Genomic DNA, 20498 nt, shown 5'->3' on the forward strand with positions numbered 1-20498 from the left:
GGCAGCCTGTGCCAGTGCCTCACCACCGTCTCAGTGAAGAGTTTCCTCCTAACCTCTAATCTAAATCTCCCCTCTTTTAGTTGAAAACCATTCCCCCTTGTCCTATCACTATCTAATGCTACTCTCTATCTCTTTTTATAAGCCCTCTTTAAGTATTAAAGGCCTCAGTGAGGTCTCCCCAGAGCCTTCTCTTCTTCGGGCTGAACATCCCCAGGTCTCTCAGCCTTTCTTCGTAGGAGAGGTGCTCCAGCCCTCTGATCATCTTCGCGGCCCTCCTCTGGACCCGCTCTAACAGCCCCACGTCCTTCTTGTGCTGGGGGCTCCAGACCTGCATGCAGCACTCCAAGTGAGGCCTCACAAGGGCAGAGCAGAGGGGGACAGTCACCTCCTTCCACCTGCTGGCCACCCCTTTGTTTTATGCAGGATTTGTTCCCAGAATACTGGGATTTTTCACTTCTCCAGCTGGAGGCTGAGAATTACTGAGAGTCCGTTGGTCACAGTTATCAAGATCCCATACTTAGGAGCAATCTCATTATTTCTTATCTTAAAAACAATGCTGAAGGATCCTTCTGCCAAATAAGATGTACATGCATTTCTGACAGCCAAGACTTTTATTTTAATGACATACACAGTGCTAAAGCTCAAAAAGCAGCAGGGAACAGTACATTATCATTTCTGATATGCAGTGTTTTTGCAACAAAGGAGTTTTCTTCCTTCCTTTTGCTCTTTCGTTCCTATACAGAGAGTTAAAGCATCAAAATGCGAAACCATTGTCAGTAACTATTAATTAGGAGGTGACTCGTTTGAGGAAAACGCTCTTCTTAATTGACCTACTGCTTCACAAAAAAAAAAAAAAGTAAAAAAAAAGTGGAAAGCAGTGACAGTACAGACAACAGTGGAGACAAGAAAGGCCTTGATTCTCTATGGGCTTGTCAGGGGTCGGGCAGTTTTATACCCCCCTACGGTGGGAGTGCTGCACAGCCCGCTGCTTCATCACTACCAATGAAAACGACAAAATGACATCCTGAGAGGCCCTCCTACCCACACTGCCGTGACATGCTTGGCTGTCTAGCTAAAGATGTTGTTATTCCACATATTGCCACAGACTAGCAAATGTTAACATGACATTATGTAATGCTGATAATTTAGGTGTTATTTACTAGCTCCTCACATCTTGATCCTGAAACTTGACCTATAACATAGGTTATAAAAATAAATGTTTATAAAAATAAATTCCATATTTGGAATCATTAACAATAGTTTGAGTCAATTTCATATTTACATTTCTATTTAATGTTTATCATATTATTATTTTTCTATTCCATTTTTTAATTGCTTTCTTATAACTGTGAGCACATACAACAGACCTCAGTGGGACACTCACGTTGTTTGCACTATCCTAATTGACACTCTCATGATTTATGTACTCTCTTTATGCTACTTCATTAGGAACCCCTTTTTACTGTGAAATATAAATGTGGCTTGGGGAATCTGCTGAGGAAGTCAGCTTTATGTCTTAAATATTGATCAGTTTTATTCTTCTCATTTGCTTGAAAAAATGCAAAAAGTAACACCCACGGCTCAGAAACTACCATATGTTACAGATTATTACCAGTAGAGCTGTTGTGATGGCAAGAAGCCTGACAAAGTCACCAGAAGGAAGGGTGCAAATCTATCTTGTCCCTGGGCAGGAAGAGCAGCACTGTCCTGCTTGCCAAGCACCAGCCAAAGTGGCAGTCCAGGAGTAAATCACCCATGCAAACGCAAACTAGGCAAGCTTGAAACTGGTAGTTAGTTCTCAAAATAGCTTTCTTTAGGTTTTGTTCTTTGTTGCCATCTCTAGCTTAAGGTAAAACTGTCATCACAGTTTTATTTTGGGAGGACCGAAAATGGGGATTGATTTTGTTTCTCTTTTCAAATGATCTGCTGTCTGGAAATTTGTGTGCACTAAGAAGCAGCTGATCTGAATTGAGAATTCGAATCCGCTGAGAGAAAACTCTGCTAAAATGAAAGCTTCTTCGTTCATTCTGGGAAACAAGCCTACAGTACCTGGGCAGAAAAATAAGTGCTCACAAACTCAGTGCTGTGCATCACTGTGGGTCTCCAGACAGTGCTGAGATGTCCAGTGAATCTTCCTAAATATACCACCCTCCCAACAGTGAATATTTGTATTATATCTGTCTTCTGCAGAGAAGCTCTACAATTGCAAATCCTTTTCTCGAATCTGAACATGCTCATTCTTCCACTCCTCCTCTCTTCAATGTGGTACATCAGAGCTTTTATGCCATCAGCTTTGGAAATGAATCCTTGTTTTTTTTTCTTTTTTCCTTTTTTCTTTTTTTTTCTTTCTTTTTTCCTTACTTGTCTTCTTACTGCTTCAGAAATTGTACATCTTCTGTGAACAGTAGTACATGGCACTGTAGCACCTGGCCCCAGATTTTATACACATACTTCTAATAGTGAGTTATGGTGGATGCTAGAGCTCTCTCTTCAGTGGGGTACCATCCATCACTAACCAGCAGCTTTTACTGGCCGGTTTAATACTAACAAACTGATCTATGCTTCAGTATTATTAAATCACTCTTTTCTTGCCTATGCATCAAACGCTGCAGTTCCTATGTGCCAAGGTACAGTGATGAGCTAGTTGTCAGCATGCCAACATCAAGACATTTTCTCTCCTATAAATGCCAATAAATACAGAAACCCGCATGTCTCATTATCACAGCTGATGCATTACCAGCCAGCTCTTCTGAGAAAATACAACTAGAAGAGGTTTAATTCCTTCATCCTCACTTACATTACACAGCACCTACTACACAAGTACTCTTACAGGGACACCTAGAACCCAAAAGGCGAGTCATGACTTTGGGGGGCTTTCAGGCATGGGACTAAAATGAGTGAAAGTGGCATCTCTCCTGACTCTCAAAGATTTCCTGTTTCATTAAGTGAATGTGCCATCCTTCACGGGTGTTGGATGCAGGAGGGACGCTACCTGTTCTAGGTGGCACTTCAGCTCAGTCATTTCCACCTCCCAGGCTGCCTTTTCCAGGGCATACTGCTGTTGGAGCCCATGGCGCTCGCGCTCGTCGTCCCGCAGCTCCGAGCGGAAGTCATCCAGCAAACCCTTCACAGCGTTCAGCAGTTTCCGATTTTCACTTGCCTGCCAGAACAAAGCAAAACAAATGTTGTCATCGGTTGACTTTAGGCTCCAGTTTCATCTGTAAGAGGAAAAAATGCCTGCATGTCCATTGCAAAGGCAATGTCTTCTGTGTCTACTTTTTTTTGCTAGAAGATATTTAAGTCACACTGAAAAAGGCACTAAGCATCCTTCAGGATTGAAGCCATCTGCAATAATGTCTCCTTAAATACTGGAATGCAAAAATAGGGTACCATTGCTGAAATTTTTTGGGTAGCTGTGCATCTCATACATATAGTCATTGCTCAGCATCAAACCTCAGATGTTTTTTAACGACACGTAAAGGAAAGTGATTAATTTTCAAAGCTTTTTATTATCAGACAAAATTAATCAGGAAAAAAGTGAGGTTTTGATCTGAGTATCTTTGCTAAGCTGTTTCACTAGAATGCATTTTGCACTCCTCAGTATTTAATCACTTGGTTCTCATGAGTGTGTTAGTCTCCTTGGAAAGGCCTAACTCAAATTAGCTGTCTTGATTCTTACATGATAATCTAATTCATTTTAATTTTTATTTTTTTTTTTCAAGTGGAGGCTTCCTGTAATTCCTCTTATCTGGTGTTTCATGAAGTACCTACACAGGCACTTCTTTTAGACAAGTCAAGTAAACAGATGTACACAAAAATCTAAACAATTTTTCATATCCTTTTTTTTAAATGACAATACAAATAGAATTTTATGCATACAACTAATCTGATTTCATGTCCTCATCAGATTTTTGGCATCACTGAACCCACCTCACCCATTTTTGTAATCACCAGGCAGACATGCCAGGGCACATGTTTAAAAAACAAACAAGCATGCTCTACTTTTTCCAAGACATTTGGTTCATTAGGAAAAAAAAAAACCAACAAAACAGACGTGGAAATGACTGCAGGATGACTGCAGGTGCTCATTGACTGACCTATAATCTGTTTGGGCTAATGAAATGTGATGGTGCAGTATGTGGGGTTTTATAAGAAACACACTCACAGAAGCAGAATTAATTCCATTAACATTTTATGCCAATTAGCAGTTTCCTACTACACAGCAGCAGTCTTCATCATACATATAAAGTCTCCTACTTTTCAATATGCAATGAGATTTTATGTTTTCCCCATGAATTTTTATTCTGATAGAAAATTAAGGCTAGATTCTCCAAACATCTCAAGATTCTTGTGTAATAATCGGAATTAGAGCTCTTCTGAAGATTTGGCCTTAGTGTCTGTTACAATGGGAGCTGCTGGGTACTGAGTGCTTCAAAATCTGGCCTCACCCTCTTTTGAAAACCCTGACCCCACAAGCTTATTAAGTGCTTTTATTCAGGAGCCCCATTCTGTGCTTGCTGGTATGCTTTACTTGGCAAAGTAATCAAAAGGCTCCACAAGGGAAATGAGGGAGAAGAAAAATAAAACCAAATAAGAATAAAGCAAGCTACATCCCTCATTCCTGTGCATACTTTTTTTTTTAGCTTTAGAGTCCTGTAAAATAAGGTTTTGTGAAGAAAGAAGTGATGGACTAGTACAGAGAGAAGCCAAAAGAGCCTCATTACAGGTTTGTAGACTACTGGGATGAGGACACATTTCAAGAGGCATTACATCAATGTCGTTGTTATGAGACAAGTACCCCAGGTGCCCCTTGGGCTTGCTGGGATTTTAATTAACTTGCCAATATAAATCCAGTTTTGGTTACATACTTCTAATTCCTGTAGAGAATTCTCTTTTGCATGACTTTGTATTTACAGTCTGAAGTTGGAGAGCTCTGTGAGATTATTTCTCTGGTTTGCCAAACTAGAGTGTTTTTAGGGAACAGACGAAGTACTTCTGAGACAATGTGTTCTGAAATACAACATTTACATCTAGACATGTCTGAGATTGCTGCTGCTAAAACTGCCAAACAGCTTCTGCATGAGAATAAGTCCCACAGATACAAAATAAAGACTATTATGGTGTTTCTGTTCCTCCCAGGGACGTTGTGCAGGCAGAATAAATGGAGCATGGTTGTGACTCCCTGGGCAGCCTCCCATGCAAGGAGCTGTCTCTTTAGTACCTTGCCATACTTCTGAGCATAGAGGAACCCAACTGACTCACAACTGGTCTAGGACAAGAGAATTATAAAAGTGCTTTGAAGTCTTACTGCATCCACCACTCAGGATTTATAGGTGAAGAAAACAACAGCTGGCAGCAAATGAAAACTTAATGTAGTAAACCTCTGGTAGATTCCAGGTCTTTGGACTCTTTGATAAGTAGTCACCCCTAGAGATGGGAGCCTCTAGCAGTAGAAAAGTTTGGGACCAGAGCTGTTGTTTGAAGCTTGGCTCTGCTTTTAATCACAATTCTCTTTTCTTTGAGAATTTTACTTCAGAATTCTGCCACAGTCTGGTATTACCAGCAGCTTAGTGGAGTAGTCAATCAAAACCACGAGGCCAGAAGCCTAAACAGAAAACAAGAACCATGCATTTTCTCTGTGTAGTCAGAGGTCTAGGCGAAAGTGAAGCTAGGTCTCAGTGCAAATGATTTTAGTACATTTAAATTTTAATTACTATTCCTGTGGGCTTTTTCCTTACCTATGTGTTGAAAACAAGTAATGTATGAGCAAAAAAAGATCTAACTGGGGATTTTCTTGACCTCCCCCCAACTACCAGCAATACATGAGTGTATTCCTTTTCAATGCTTTTTCCTTTGGACCCCATATGTTTAAACTTTTCTTCTTCCCTGTACTTACACCACCCAACAGACACTCCACTCTTTCTGCTCAACTGAACCAAAGTAATTTCTTTTTTCTGCAGGTACTTCTCCCTCATTTCTCACTACACACATTGAAATGCTCATTTACAGCAAGACCTCCTCTGCAGGACCACCAGCCTGACTTGCCAGCTTATCTTCACCAGACTTCCTTCATGGCTCTTGAACCTTGCCAGTTCCTTGCCCAACCCATTGGCAATGTGCCCCAGCTATCAGCCATGGGACAATGCCAGCTCCAGGGATCTGGGTTATGTCAGCAAGGTCTGGCTGGGACAGGAGGCACCCAAGCAAAAGCAGCATGAAGAGAAAGATGAACTGGCTCCTCTCAGAGTCTGCACATATTTTGCCTCTCATCAACTAACCTTTTATTTCCCCTTTCCCCTCTGCTGTACCTTCATCCCTTCACATACCAGCCACATAAAAATCCTAGGCAAGTGAGGCATGTACTTTCCATCAAGTTGAGTAACTCAAATCATAATAATGTAACATTAAAGGTTGCTTTTTGAAATTAAGGCCTCGGGGGTTATAATTTTTCTCAAAGCTATTTCACTTTTCAGGCAAGGTAAGAAAGTCAGCAGTAAGAATGCAGGCTGAAAATACAAGTCATTAAATATTAACGTTAAGTGTTAAAAATAAGCATGGGTTACTTCAAGTTACAGGAAGCCTTTTCTTTTTTTCTGACCTAGTTGTCTCAGCCACTCTTAGACTATTGAAAATTTTCCTTCCTAATGTGAAACAAATGCTGATGCATATCATCCTGGAGCTCACCAAGCAGAACCAACAACTTAGCACTCTCCTGGGCAGGTGCAAAACTTGTAGACTCCTAGCTTCACCACTCACCCCAATTTCAATGTATAAACAGTGCTTATTTCCAGCTGAAAGCTTAAGGGACCTCCAGAAGACCTCCTCCAAAACCCTGGGAGCTTTTTTAATGTAGTCTGACTAGGCAGTGGTGTACTGGGAGTTGAGTGCTGCTGACATCCACCCCTTCAGGAAGGATGTGCTCTGGGTCTGTGATACTCTCAGAGTACCAGAACTGCAGCACTGAAACCCCTCTTTACCTGCTGGTCAGTACATACAGTGCTTGTTTGAAGATTCAGCACATTATAACAAAGAGTGAGCAGGCAAAACACATAATAGTACTTGAAATGAGAAATGTCTTAGCAAACACACTCACTCTTGCAGTGTTGAAGTACCACTTTTTTCTTTGTGGGAAGGCAAGAAACCTATTCCATCTTCACAGGTCATTTGGATATCACGCACTATTGAATATCAAGAGGGGTGAGACATGGTCTGTTCCTATGGCTCATTTCTTTAAGCAAGATTAGCTGGAGCTGCTGCATTAAACCATCTAGCAAAGTTTATAAAAATGAATTATATGCAATTCTGCTTCCCATTTCTGCTGCTTTAGTTGCGATTAATGTTGAAGCAATAATTATTTCAAGGAGGACATAATTTATTTGAATGTTCTTGGTCATTTTAAGAGATCTATATGGACAGTTAGTATAGGACAGAGGTTGTACTGAGTTATTATGTTGATTTACATTTATTTTACTCAGTTTACATTAACCTACAAATGCAATACAGTTAAGTGATGTAGTCAAGAGCATCTCTTCCATGGCCTTCTTCAGCCTCTACAAGAGAAGAGTTTGCCAAGAGGATGATTGTGATGGGTCTGGGTGGCTGGTAAGGTATGTCCTCGAAAAAAGCACTGTCTGACCTCCCACAGTATTAGCAATGTTAGGTCCTTTCCAAATGCCAAACTGATCAACTTTTTGTTACCTTGGTAGCACATGTGACAGAAAATCAGCTAGAGAGTAGAGTTGTCAGCTAGTACAATTAAAAAGGAAAGCAAAAGAGTATATAAATGTAAAATGGAATATGAAGTGGTAAAAGACCACAGGTTTTTGTTCTCTAGTATTTTTTATTCAAATGGAAATTCTGTATGAAGTTACACCTTGAATTAGTGAGGCTGGTTGCAAGGCAGCCTGTGCATCTCCCAGCACCTACAAGTTTAGCCTTATTATAGGACAGAGATTTACTGTTGTCTGCTGTGTATCTATTAGACCATATAGATAATAAGTAAACAGATTGTACATAGCCCCAAGAGTTTGGAGAATGCAAGGCGAAGAGCTGAAATGCAAAGACACATACCAGCCCAAGAGCCTGCAGTGGGTCCAGCAATGTAATGCGATCATTGGGATGTATTCGTCTGAGAGCTCTCACTGTGGATTGGGCTCCCAAGTCAGGGGCCTGGACAGGTACTGAGCATAACACAGAAACCTTCAAGACCTTTTTCACTGAATTTGTGTTTTACACATAATTCTCACTCCATTCTCTTTCTAATTGCAATTGATTCCATGTAACAGGATGTTGTCATCTGCACATTTTCCATTTAAAAAATACAAGATGCACCAGAAGAACTCACAGAAGCCTTAATGCTCTCCCTTTGAATGTTTATTGTAAGTGGTAGGACTGCTGGTATATTGATGCACAAAGCAGAAAGCTAGGATATATGGCAGTGCTCTGACACACATAAGCAGGGCAAAGGAGATGTCAGGGAAAAGTCAGATTGGTTTGCTTTTAGGTATTTAAGAACAAGTCCAGTGACAGGAAGGAACTTTTGAATTGCTTTTTCATCATCTGTAAGGGAAACATTAAATACATGTACTAGTTTCTTAAATTATTTAGAGGAAATAAAATCACCTCTTGCTAAAAGCTTGACAGTAGAACACAATAGATGTGCTCAGGCAAGAGGAGCATGTAAATTCTGCAAACCATCACATACTGATAGATGTTTCTGGGCAAACAGCCACAAGAGGAAATAGGATTTTTCACTGATAGCAACTGCCAACAAGAGAACAGCAATCACATGGCTCCTGATTAAATATAAATATAACGGATGAAATCCATTGTAATTGCTGTGTAGCTAGCAGTAGTTTTACAAGTGTGAGTCTAGGTGATTTTTAACACAACAGCAGAAGAAAATGAATTCCATTGGAAAATCCACAGTTTCCATTCCCAGGACATGATATACAAATGGTATGATACCTGCTTCTGCTGCTGTAGTAATTCTGCAGTCTGCAGCTGTGGTCCGTGATCACTGTTCTCCACAGTGGGACGCTGGGAGAAATCTGTCAGTGCGAACACAACATCCTCTTCCTCCTCCTCTGGCTCTGCATCATCCGCCTTCTGCTCAGACTGAATGCCAAATTCTGGGAGGGCCTCAAGATGCTCAATCTGAAATGTAAGAGATGGGACACATCAACACTTTTAGCCACTTACCTAGGTGCACAGAAATCTACTGATGGGCTAAGGGAAGGGATTATTTTCTCCTGGGGCTCTAAGGTGGGATATATTGACTTCTGTTCTGTAGGGTACAGGGAATGGTCTTTGAGTGATATCATATGACACGATGCATATGAGAACATGCAATGCAGGCCTGCAAGATAGGAGATCTAGGCAGCTGAGAGGATGGGTGTACTGCAAAGCAGTATGATGGATATAATCCACCATGCGTCAGTGAAAGACTAGACATGACACTGGTGGTATTGCATAATGAAAACATGGAGATCAGGGAGTATCCCTATCTAGCACTTTATTCTCTCTACTGCATTAGCAAAGCACTTGATAGCACTAATGATTGGAGGTGGACTGATTGTAAATTAACCAGTCAAAAAATCAAAACAGTGAAAAAACGAAACCTATTTTGATATTAGAAGATGAGCTAATTTACACAGAAGCAAATTAGTACTGCTGAAGTAAAGTAGAATGAAATTATTTCTAAATAGCTACTCATCTTTTGTTTCTGACTCATTATACCATAGCTGATAAAGGTAAAGATGCTCACCCACCTTTTATCCAGAATAAAAAACACTGGAGCTTTCTACTTAAGCATATTCCTACCAGAGCTGAAAGGTTACTCATTCTGCCAAATGTAGCAAACATTGAAAGACAGTGGGTATATAGATACATGAAATACTGAAAAAAATTACTTAGGTGCCTTAGCAGAGGGTTTCAGAATTGCAGGACAAATGATTGCTGATCAATGTATGATTCCCAAGAATTTTTGTTAAAGTGTCAGAATGGACAAGCACGTTTTTCTACTTATGTTTTCTTTAGGTAAGGTTTTTGAATCAAATGGTAATTCTGGATATGCAGCTTGACACAATTTAGCAGCACCCTTTTTCACAGTGCAAGTTCTGGCTATCACACCCCTTCTAAAATGTGTCAGCTTAGGGATTCCAGGTTGTTATGTACTCCTGAAATTCCTGATCTTAATTTAGTTTCTACTTGGAAAATTACTTAGATGACTACTGGTGTACTGCTGCTGACGGTGATAGACGTGTGTACAAGGAAAAGGAACAAACAAGAATGATTCACTGTAAGTTCCCACAAGAAACTGTACAATTCTCTTGCCAAGATGAAAACAGAGCTTCCCTCCATCTGTATTGCTGCAGGCTTCATAAGGAACACACTGTGCACATGATGACAAAAATGACAGCACTCAATCTATCTAAAGAGATTTGATTCCACCAGCTCACAAATGTATCTCTCCTTCCAAAAATTATTCAGGAGTCTTATCTTAGAGACCTAATTAAATCTTCATTTACTATGTGAGATTTTTTCAAGGCCAGATGCTTGTACTAGTTAAGGGTTTAGATTTAAAGAGAGGTGATCTGTAACAGAAAGATATCATGCAAAATATCCTTTAGCACAAGTCAATATTGAAAAAAAAAAGTCAAGTTTGATTTGTGTCCCCTTAAAATCCATGAGTAATTATAGAGTTCCTGATGCCACTTTGTATTTAAAATCTAGTTAAAGAAGGGACACCCCACTGCTTGCAATTTCATTGGGTTAATGAGGTGCACCAGTTACCTCTAATATGTCCTCCCCTTCCTCCTCCGTTCGCTTGCCTTGCCGCCAGTGTTTCAGCAGCCACTTCAGTTTGACATACAGGAGGAAGGTGTCCTGCTTGAAATGCCTGAGTTCTTGGTGCAGCAGGCTCTTCTCCTGGCTCCAGGTCTTCTCTTCCAGTTTGTTCTGCAAAGTCAAGCTCTGCACTTCCAAATCTTTCCTCCGCAGGGTCTGCATATGCTCCTCCTCCAGCTTTAATGTAACAACAGATTAATGTCAATGTGCTGCGGGAGTCTCTAGGATTTGAACTTTGTTGGGTGGGACAAACTGAAATTTCTAAGTTTCATCAATAGTGAGTAGCTATTGAGTTTGGCTCAACAGGTTCCTCAGCAGTCATAACTGGCATGCTGAGGAAATTAGAGGACAGCAGCTGATAAACTTAGCTTAGATAACCACATGCAAGTAATCTGCACTGGAAGTGGATGGTTTGTTTACTTTAAAGATGCATGAGAACTCTGTTGCTGCTTAAACATTTTATCCCCTTCATATTTTCTTCTCTTGATTGTATCCCAGCACAGGCACCACCCTGAACTGCTGCACACATCACACCTGCTAAATGCGTTTGTATATATTCCTAGGAGGTGGGACTGCAGCTGCCCTTCAAGACAGTCCAGAATATTCACAGAATCATCACAGAACGGCTTGTGTTGGAAGGGACCTTAAAGATCACCTGGTTCCAACCCCCCTGCCATGGGCAGGGATGCCACCCACTAGATCAGGTTGCCCAGGGCCTTGACCAACCTGGCCCTGATACACCTCCAGTGATGGAGCATCCACAGCTTCTCTGGGCAACCTGTTCAATATTATCTTCACCTCTTCCCTCCCTGGCCACAGACTCATCCCCTCCTCTGTGACTACATCTCCTTCTCCTTCTGGAAGGGCAATGCTTCCCAAGGACCCACACCAGTACCTCAGATAGAACTACTGGTCCTTCACTTCTCACAGTTCATACTCAGAGGTGTCTGAGCCTAGAAGAAAAATACTTCTAGATAAGAAACACACGCAGGAACTGAAGAGACAGCAATAGGCTGCAACTTGGCATTCACAAGGTCTCAGTTTCAGTACTAGCACACATATAATTGCACCTGTTTCAACACAAGCTCATCTGAAACAATATTCTTTAAAAATGATTTCTCCCTCAACATGTCAAAAATCAAACCATGGCATGACCATGGCCCAACACCACTTATACAAGTTAGTTGTACCGCATTTCATACTCTGCATGGATGAGATGGTATTTCCCCTTCAACCAAGTTGTAGTTCTGATTGATCAAGAAAAGGCAGCCAGAAAAAGAATACAGAACCACTGCTTGCCAATGCCAGTTTCTATTACTTTCCATTTTGTGGAACAACAGGATCTCCTTTGACCAGCTCCATAGATGAAATCTATGAAGTAACTAATAACAGCAAACTAATGACCACAACAATTTAAACATAGGAACATTCCTGCAATAAGCAACATGCACAAAGGAATGAAGAATGCTTCAGAGATTCTTCTTCAGGAGCATGGAGCACCTAGCACTTCATACTGCTATAAATCTATGCTTGGTTTTCACAGCAACATTTGATGCTGGTGACACAGGCTACTATCCCACACTAGGTAATTTACTAATGACTCTTCTGCCCTTTAAATGAGGTGTTCTGGCATAACACAAACTTTCAGCATTTATGCAACCGTGCCTTAAGAAGTTCTTCAACATACATCCATAACATTGATCTAAATGAGCTGGAAGATTTTCGGAATAAAATTTGTAAATAAATCATTCTTTAAGTAACTATTAAGCTTACAAATATATTCTTGAATAAATTAAGGTGATTCACAGTAGTTTCTAACTTAAATGGGTTTAAAATGCATCTTAAAAGTAGTCTGAAACAAATTAATGTCCCCCAAAACATACACGCAACTCCTGATAATACTCATGGGGACTATACATTGATACCATACATCAATTTGATGTAATTAAATGTCACAAAAAAAATTGAAATAGTAAAAAAGGGGGTTCTTTTACACTCAGTTTTAAAGGGAAGAAATGAGCAGATTTTGTGTTGATGCAGGTTCTTCCACCAAATGGAGCTATGGTTAAATACAGCAAAGATCTATGAGTCATTTCCACCAGAAATCGTGGAAGATGATAAAAAAAGAATAATATCAACAGGATGGGCATAATCTGGAAAAAATGAAAAATCCAGAAGATGTTTTTATTATTCTATTTCTACTGGCTGTTAGCTTGAATTGTTAGCTTTGATTCTGCTTCATTTTTAGTTGTTTTTACAAGCTGTTATGGTCTAAGTCCCTGTGGCCACAAATTCTTGCAGAAGACCCTGGTGGAGGTAGCTTCACAGAGTTCTGTGCTTTTTTCAATGGACCGCTATTGCAAAAGAAAAGAAATCTGAGGAGGGCATAGCTTCCAAAAAGCATTCACGGCCAAGGCAACTAGGAAGGAAATCAATTTACTGGTTGCCTTCAAAAGCCTCCATGAGAAAGCTCCTATAGAAATCAACTGAAAATTAAAGCTACTTATGAAAAATGGAGAGATACCACTTGGGCATTATGAGATTAGCTGGCACAAGGATAAATGCTTTATATACTATGCAGCAATTGTGATGAATTTAGTCTATGAGTAAACTTAAAAAGAAAACTTCAGTTAAGAGCCAATAGCCTGCAAAAAATGAGCAACAGATTGTAGTTTTTTTTCTAGGAGCTCAAGGTCATGAAACAATTGACTAATACGCTCCAACCTTCAAAAGAGCAGGGGGAGCTCATATAACAAAATATGATTTATTCACCAACTATGAATAAGAGGGTTGGAAACATGATGTACTGAGGAATACAAAAGATCCTGGTTTGTGTCTCTGATACAAGAGTGCAACAGCTCCTCCAGCATCAGAGAAGAGCTGGATTTTCTTTGGGCTAGCAGGGACCCGAAAAAGGCACAGAGCCAAACCATGCTCCCAGAGACCAAATGTACTCTTCCCTCACTTGTGGAGAACTGACAAGGCTGATATAAGTCCCTGTGCAGTGTTTCACATCCCTGCCTCAGCTTCCCCTTGCACTCATCTGTTGAGAAGGCTGTCTGGAAGGAAATAACCCATACAGCTTGATTTCCTCTGCCAGTGCCACGGCCTCCTTCTAACACGGGCTACTCGCAGGGGAGGACAAAACTCATTTCCAACAATCAGAGATACCAGACTCAAAGCTGCAAAATAGGCTTGAGTTTGTGTTTGCCCAGCTTCCAGCTTCTCCACGGACCCAGTGGAGCTGAAAAAAGCCCAGCCATCAGGCTGTGGCTCCCAGGTTCCTGACAAACAATGTGCACACCGCGAGGTGCACGCGGCAGGGTCACGCGTCTCTCCCAGCAGCCGGGTTTCGTATTTACCTGAATGATCCTTTCTGTAAACTTTTCTTGCTCCTCTCGGTGAAGTCTTGTCTCCTGCTCAAGCTGAGCCTGAAGCTCCTGTATCGATACACTCTGTACAGGTAAAACATGGGAACCCCTCAGCTGATCAGCAGGACAAAGGGGTAGGTATAGCAGAAAGTGGGTCTCAGTGGTGGAAAAAAGAGGAAAAAGAAAAGAACCGCAGGACAGACATCTGCACAACTCATGGTTATTGGTAGTTAAAACCAAAGCACAGTGTGCAAATAAACAGCAATGCCCTACATGGCTGTGGGAATTGCCTGCATGGCTTCTTCTGAAGGCTAAAGCTGCGATGCTGATGTTACTCGTTGTGTTCTTCCCTTCAGGCCCCTGCTCCAGGGTTGCACTCAAGTAGGTGAGGCAGCTCACCCTGAATGAAGCCTGCCAGATCAGTTCCTATTAGCAGGATTCCAGGTTTGGTGGCAGATTTGTCTACGATAATCAATGCCTTAAAATTTAAACACCTCTGCACAAGATTTATCTAATGTATGTATGTTGCACCTTATTATTTATTCATGTGCAATACTTCTGAGGAGACAGCTAATGGGATAATATTTATTAAACCAACTGAGCATAAAAAGTCCCTTTCTTCAGTTACAGAACAGCTCTCTGCACAAGTAGACTTCATTCTGCAATTTCCACTCAAAATAATTACTCTATAAATGTCATGGTGATAAGCTAGGTAAGCCTGAGATCTGACCGTTACGCTTAAGTATCTCCCCTTCCAGGTCCAACACTATTTTTGTCTTAATAATTTCAATCTTACATTGAATATAAATTTGGGATCCCATCCACTTTGTTCCTGACGGTTACTTAATTCAAAAATAAAGATCCAAGAAGGCAGAGTCACAGCCCTTATTATTTATACTGTGCTAATTAATCTCATGGCACTTACACTCCTGACCAGCGCTTTCTACATCCTCCATTTTCTCTCTCACATTGGAGCTAGACTTGATTTGCCTGCAGCAATGTGGTGCTCAGCCAGGCTCTCTTTACACGCACCAGGAGTGCGACCACACAAAGCTCTGCGGCACCAATTGCCTACTTCCCAGAGTAAAGACGCACTTAAAGAAGGGATCCCTTCAGGCTTTGAAGCACAAACCCAAATTCTCCACTGGCTGATGTCCAGCACGCTCCAACCTCAGCAGGTGCAAGGACTTAATGCTGGCTCCCAGGGGCTGCACTGCCATCCTCCCTTTGGCATCAGCCCTGACATCCTTCTCCTCTCCCTTCTGGAAAGCAAAACCAGCTCCTGCTGCTGTTGGGGCCACGGTTACTCAAAGCAGTCTTGGTTACTCAAAATACAAAAAACTATTTGCCCCTGGAACAGATGCTCCTGTCCTCTTTTAGGGAATAAGGAGATAAGGCAGACAGAATTATCCTATAAACCACCCGCAGGACTGTACTCCACTGAGCAACAGAAGTCACCTACATCTACTTTCTGGGCCCTCTAAGTTCCTTCTTCACTTGACACCCTTACTGACTTGTGCACGTCTGTGTTGTACCTGAAGAAGTGACACTTCCAGCATGCAGAAAGGCGTGTAGGTGACTGAGATGAGAGCAAGCTACCACATTATCTGCCTTACCCATTTTGTTTTAGGCATTAACGTGTCTGCAGACGTTTTATTGCACAAGGCCAATTTGGTCTCAGAAATAATTTGGAAAGAAGTGCTTGCAATGGGATTTGACAGTTCTGTGCAATTATTTGTAAATCATGTGATAGTTACACTCAGGTGCATCTCACCCAACAAAGGAAAAATTACTTTCATCAGTAATTTCTGCATTCTTTTTTTCTGATGAGGCTTCTTTTAGGAACATGATAAATAAGAACCAATGTACCCAATTAATTCAGGTGTAATTTTAAAAAAAGGTGTGTTTCTTCTGTTTATGAGTTCAAAATTAGTCAGAATCATGCAAATTGTTTCTGGCAAAAACAGTTACAACATGGCAACTCTCTCCTGTTGCTAATAATCACTTAAAAAGTCTTATAACGTGTCTCAGGAAATGGAGACAGCACAATTCTTGTAAAAATGAATATGTTATTAATTTGAAATATATAGGAAGTATAACTGGTCTTAATGTGACTCTCTCTAGAGTAATAGGACTACTTACTTGGGCAGCTAGAAATAATGCTCATTTTTGGACTCCTGAAACTGGGAGCTGAATCAGAGCAGCAAAAACTTTTCCCAGGAAGCCAAGGTTTGAATTTTTCACTATTCACTTCGCACTTGTGTTTTCCAATCAACAATGATTTGCTACGAGATCGTATGTTGCAATTCAGACTAATATTAATTGGAGCTACACAGTTACATATACACTGAGAACATCTCGTGTCTGCAAAGTTAGGACAAGAAAACGAAGAACTTGTGCAAATTTTTTAAAACATGCAGCCCATGCAAAGCCAAGTTCCAGGAAGCTTGGGCACTGGGATTACATGACAACTTCTGTAATTACTAGGAAGAGTTTAAATACATCACAAAGGCAGATATGCTACTACATGCACACTCAACGGTGCAAATCCTTTTACAATTGCTTTGCCTGTTCAAGGATGATATATTTTTATAAGCGGCAAACATGCTGAAGATCAACTAATGCATGAATGCAGAGCTGCACAACCTTTTTCTTCCAGTGCAACCTGAGGGCTCTTCACAGTCTGTCATTTCATATAATGTAATTTCTAGTAAGAGCAGCGGGATTAGTATTGCTCAAATCAAGGAAGATAAGGCTGCCTAAGGGCCTAATGGATTGCTGCTAAATGTCTGCATCGTAAATATAGAATGCATACATATTTGTATATGCAGTTCAGGCACCTGACATTGCATTGGTGGATGCCTGTTTGCTCATATGTGGAAATCAGGCCCCTACCATCTAATCAGCGGGATGCAGTTTGTGGCACAACTGTGTTTTTGTTTTGTAAAGCAACACTGCTACAAAATCAACATGAAAGTTGATATCCTGCTAATTTCCATTCTTTCTCTCCTTTTTTCTCATTAATGGATGCGCTATGGGAGGAACAGAAAACACCCCAAATGTGATAGCCACCACACAACATACCGACACCACAGAAACAGGACACAAACTCACTACAACGAGACACAGAAACACGCTATAACAAGAACTACAGGCTAGTGCTACTCCAACACAGTGTCACAGAAACAGGTGCACCTCTTCTGCAGCTCCACAACGACCAAAAGTTTCCAATGAAACCCAAATTATTTCATTTCCAGGTCTACTTTCACCCTCATCATCTCGGACAGATGGTGCCAAGTCCTCCTGCCGAGTCATTTTATCTCACCTGTTATCACTCCAGAACAAGCTAATCCACGCCGATGTCTTTACCTCAAGAGGACAGTCAGAGAAAAGTCATGCACAGTTTGGGGGCTTCACCACAGCTCACTCCACCAACATCTTTCTGCCCCTGTCAGCACGCTGAAGGCTTTTCAGGTTACTTTTCAGCTCACATAAAACCACGTTTTTACAATGACTGCTTTACTATGATTGCCATGCACCATGAGGTATGGCTGCGTTTTACTTGTCTGTTTTCTCTATTTTACCATAGCTATTTCAAACCTCAGTTTGCCTGGAAATTCAATCAATTTATATGCAACAATTCTTTTTAGCCTTTTTTCAAGAGGGATGGAGCAAAATAAGGCCTAAGGATGCAGGGTAGAAAGATGCTCTCCAGCATTTGTGTGCAATTCCAAGGAAGCCAAAAGAACACTTTATGCTGCTCACCAGATGCCATGTTATAATGCTTTAGACCACACAGACTAAAAACTACTACTTTTTTATACTACACAGCTGACCATTGCTTGCATACAACAACGAAGACTTGATAGAAACTTCCAATGTCTTTTGTACTAGTTTTTTACATGCAGTACACATCTCACTGAATCCTCAGAGGCTACTTCTGAAGATGTACTCTTCTCCTTTCACACTTAAAAATATATGGCGTATACTCCATTCACTAGTGTAAAATAGACAGTTGTGGTTATTTGTCTGTGCTTATGAGTCTCTTATTTTATGAAAACACAGAACACTTTGCTCCAGGTCTTTAAAAATCCATCTCATTGTATGGATAGTATACAAAGTCTCATTGAGTTCAGTTAGGACTGGAATATCCAGATTTACATCATAAAGGGTCTTTTATGCCATTATGTGGTCAACCTTTAGGGAATCTTGCTTAGCAAGAAAGAATACAATTCATCAAAGTAAATTATTCTTGCTGCTCCTAATCTTGGTGGGAAGGAATACTGTCAGCACCAGTTTGTCTTTCTTCTTCCCACAACTTTGAATTGGAGGAACAGTGGACACTAAGAAATGCAACTTTCTATGTACGTGGTGCCCTTTTTCTTTCTCTTTCTTTCTTTCTTTCTTTCTTCCATAAAGAAAAGTCACAATGTATAAAACATTCACTGTTTCTTTTCTGGGAAAACAATATCTTAAATCAGGGCAAGAGAAAGGATGTGCAAATTTTCAGCGCACGTCTGGGAGCTGCTGTGAATGCCATCCAGCTGAAAATTTCTCAGTGAAAGTTGCATGGAAGGAGCACGGACTCTAAAACAAGCTAAAAATAGAATATTCAAAATATAGACCAAAATTCTCACATGTCCAAAACGTATCCATACTGAAGACTTGACTCAAAGCACGTGATATAGTGACTTACCTAAATTGCACATCACTGTATTTGGTTGGTTCACATTTAACCCAGAAATTAATTTATACTAATTGATCTGCTCCATATTTCTTATGGGCAAAATAAGTAAGAAAAATGGATAAACAGATTAAGAATGGCCTAGAAGAAATTATTCCTCAATGTGACCTCTTCCTACCTACTAATAGAACTTGCAAAAAACTTGCTTCTGAAGATATGCTCTCACCTTTCCTGCCGTATCTGCTTTTATTTTAATTCTCTGGTGACAAATTGTACCTTTTAAATTAAATCAAACCAGTGATTCTTTTTCCATAAAACTGGAGGAACTGAAATTTTGTGGCATTTTTGTACAGAGAAACAATATATGTGAGTTTTTAAAAGGTGTGTATAAAACTAATCACAATATTCAAACCTAAAATGCAAAGATGAGTACTTTTGCCTTTGGTGATACATACTTACTTACACAGCTAAGGGCAGAAATGATACCCTGTCACTGAAAAATAAGAATTTGCTAGGAAATACAGCTCAATTTTGGAACATCTGGTATTAAATACCAAAAAAAAAAAAAAAAAAAAAAAAGGGATACTTTGAAAGAGTTTTTTCTTCTCCAGAATGTCTTATTACCTCTAAATAAACATGAGAAGTCTGCAGCCTGCTTTAAGGAAGCTGCATTTTGTTTATGGCTATTCCACTGGTAGAAAGGGTAAAATCCACCAGATGAAATTTTTTTAATCATATTTTACACAGGTTTCCATTTGTTGCCATAGTAATCCTTTGATTTGTATCAGGCATTTGCTCCATAAAGCATTGCATTACCTTTTTTAGTTTTGCCATGCCTTTCAGTTATGGAGATTCTTGCCTGTTCACTCGCTTTTTCTTTGGATGGTGAGGAATCATTTCCTCCTCCCACCATAACCCAGCTCTACTAAAATCATGAATAATGGATCGAACATCCACCCCAATGGGCTCCAGCCTCTTGCAACAGCAGCTGAACAGCTCGTTTCAGCGAGAAAACAAAGCCCTGCTCTTAAGGCAATTTCAAGATATAATTTCCCTTGGACTGACTCTAACCCACCTCTTTAATATGCAAATACATTCTAATAATACTGTTGCACTAACAACTGCAGTGCAAAGACCAAACAAAGGCAGATGTTTACAGTTAGGCTACAGGGTAGTTTCTAGGAGAAGTCAGTCTGCATTTATTGTATTTAATCAAACAATTAGGCTCCTATGATGCTCATTTTTAAAAACAGAGAAAATAGCTAAATGGAAGCTGCTCAGCACTGCTTGGGACATTTTCAATTTAAAATTCAGTTTGGAAAAAAAGGGCTTTAGAAAAATGTGTTTGCTTGCGTATAAAGAAATCATTTGCCTAACTGAAATGAAATGTGTTCTTCTCACGCTGAAAGTCCATACACAGTAAGAAGATCATCAATCAATATGACCCACTGGACAATGTGAGTATTTTCACTTCGTAAGCTAAAGCAGATAGCAGCTTACATGCAGCCATCTCTGCTGTGGGAATGGAATGGTTTAAGTCTCCATCTGAAATTTCTGTGGTAATAAGAAAAGCCCTTTGGTATTTGAAAAATATT

General features: G+C 40.3%; 1 protein-coding gene across 4 annotated transcripts in view; it reads right to left on the bottom strand.

Moving 5' to 3' along the window:
• Positions 1-20498, bottom strand: part of MTCL1 (microtubule crosslinking factor 1) — a 104818-nt gene that overhangs the window by 21731 nt on the left and 62589 nt on the right. For 3 of the 4 annotated variants that reach the window (XM_050708923.1, XM_050708921.1, XM_050708924.1), the window contains 4 exons: positions 14211-14303; positions 10795-11025; positions 8968-9156; positions 2993-3160 (listed from right to left, as the gene is read on the bottom strand). In XM_050708923.1, coding sequence (XP_050564880.1) covers positions 2993-3160; positions 8968-9156; positions 10795-11025; positions 14211-14303 — 681 coding nt within the window. The remainder of the gene's footprint in view (positions 1-2992; positions 3161-8967; positions 9157-10794; positions 11026-14210; positions 14304-20498) is intronic. The other variant, XM_050708922.1, reaches the window with a different exon arrangement.

The sequence above is a fragment of the Cygnus atratus genome, chromosome 2 (assembly GCF_013377495.2).
Source record: "Cygnus atratus isolate AKBS03 ecotype Queensland, Australia chromosome 2, CAtr_DNAZoo_HiC_assembly, whole genome shotgun sequence".
Lineage (NCBI taxonomy): Eukaryota > Metazoa > Chordata > Aves > Anseriformes > Anatidae > Cygnus > Cygnus atratus.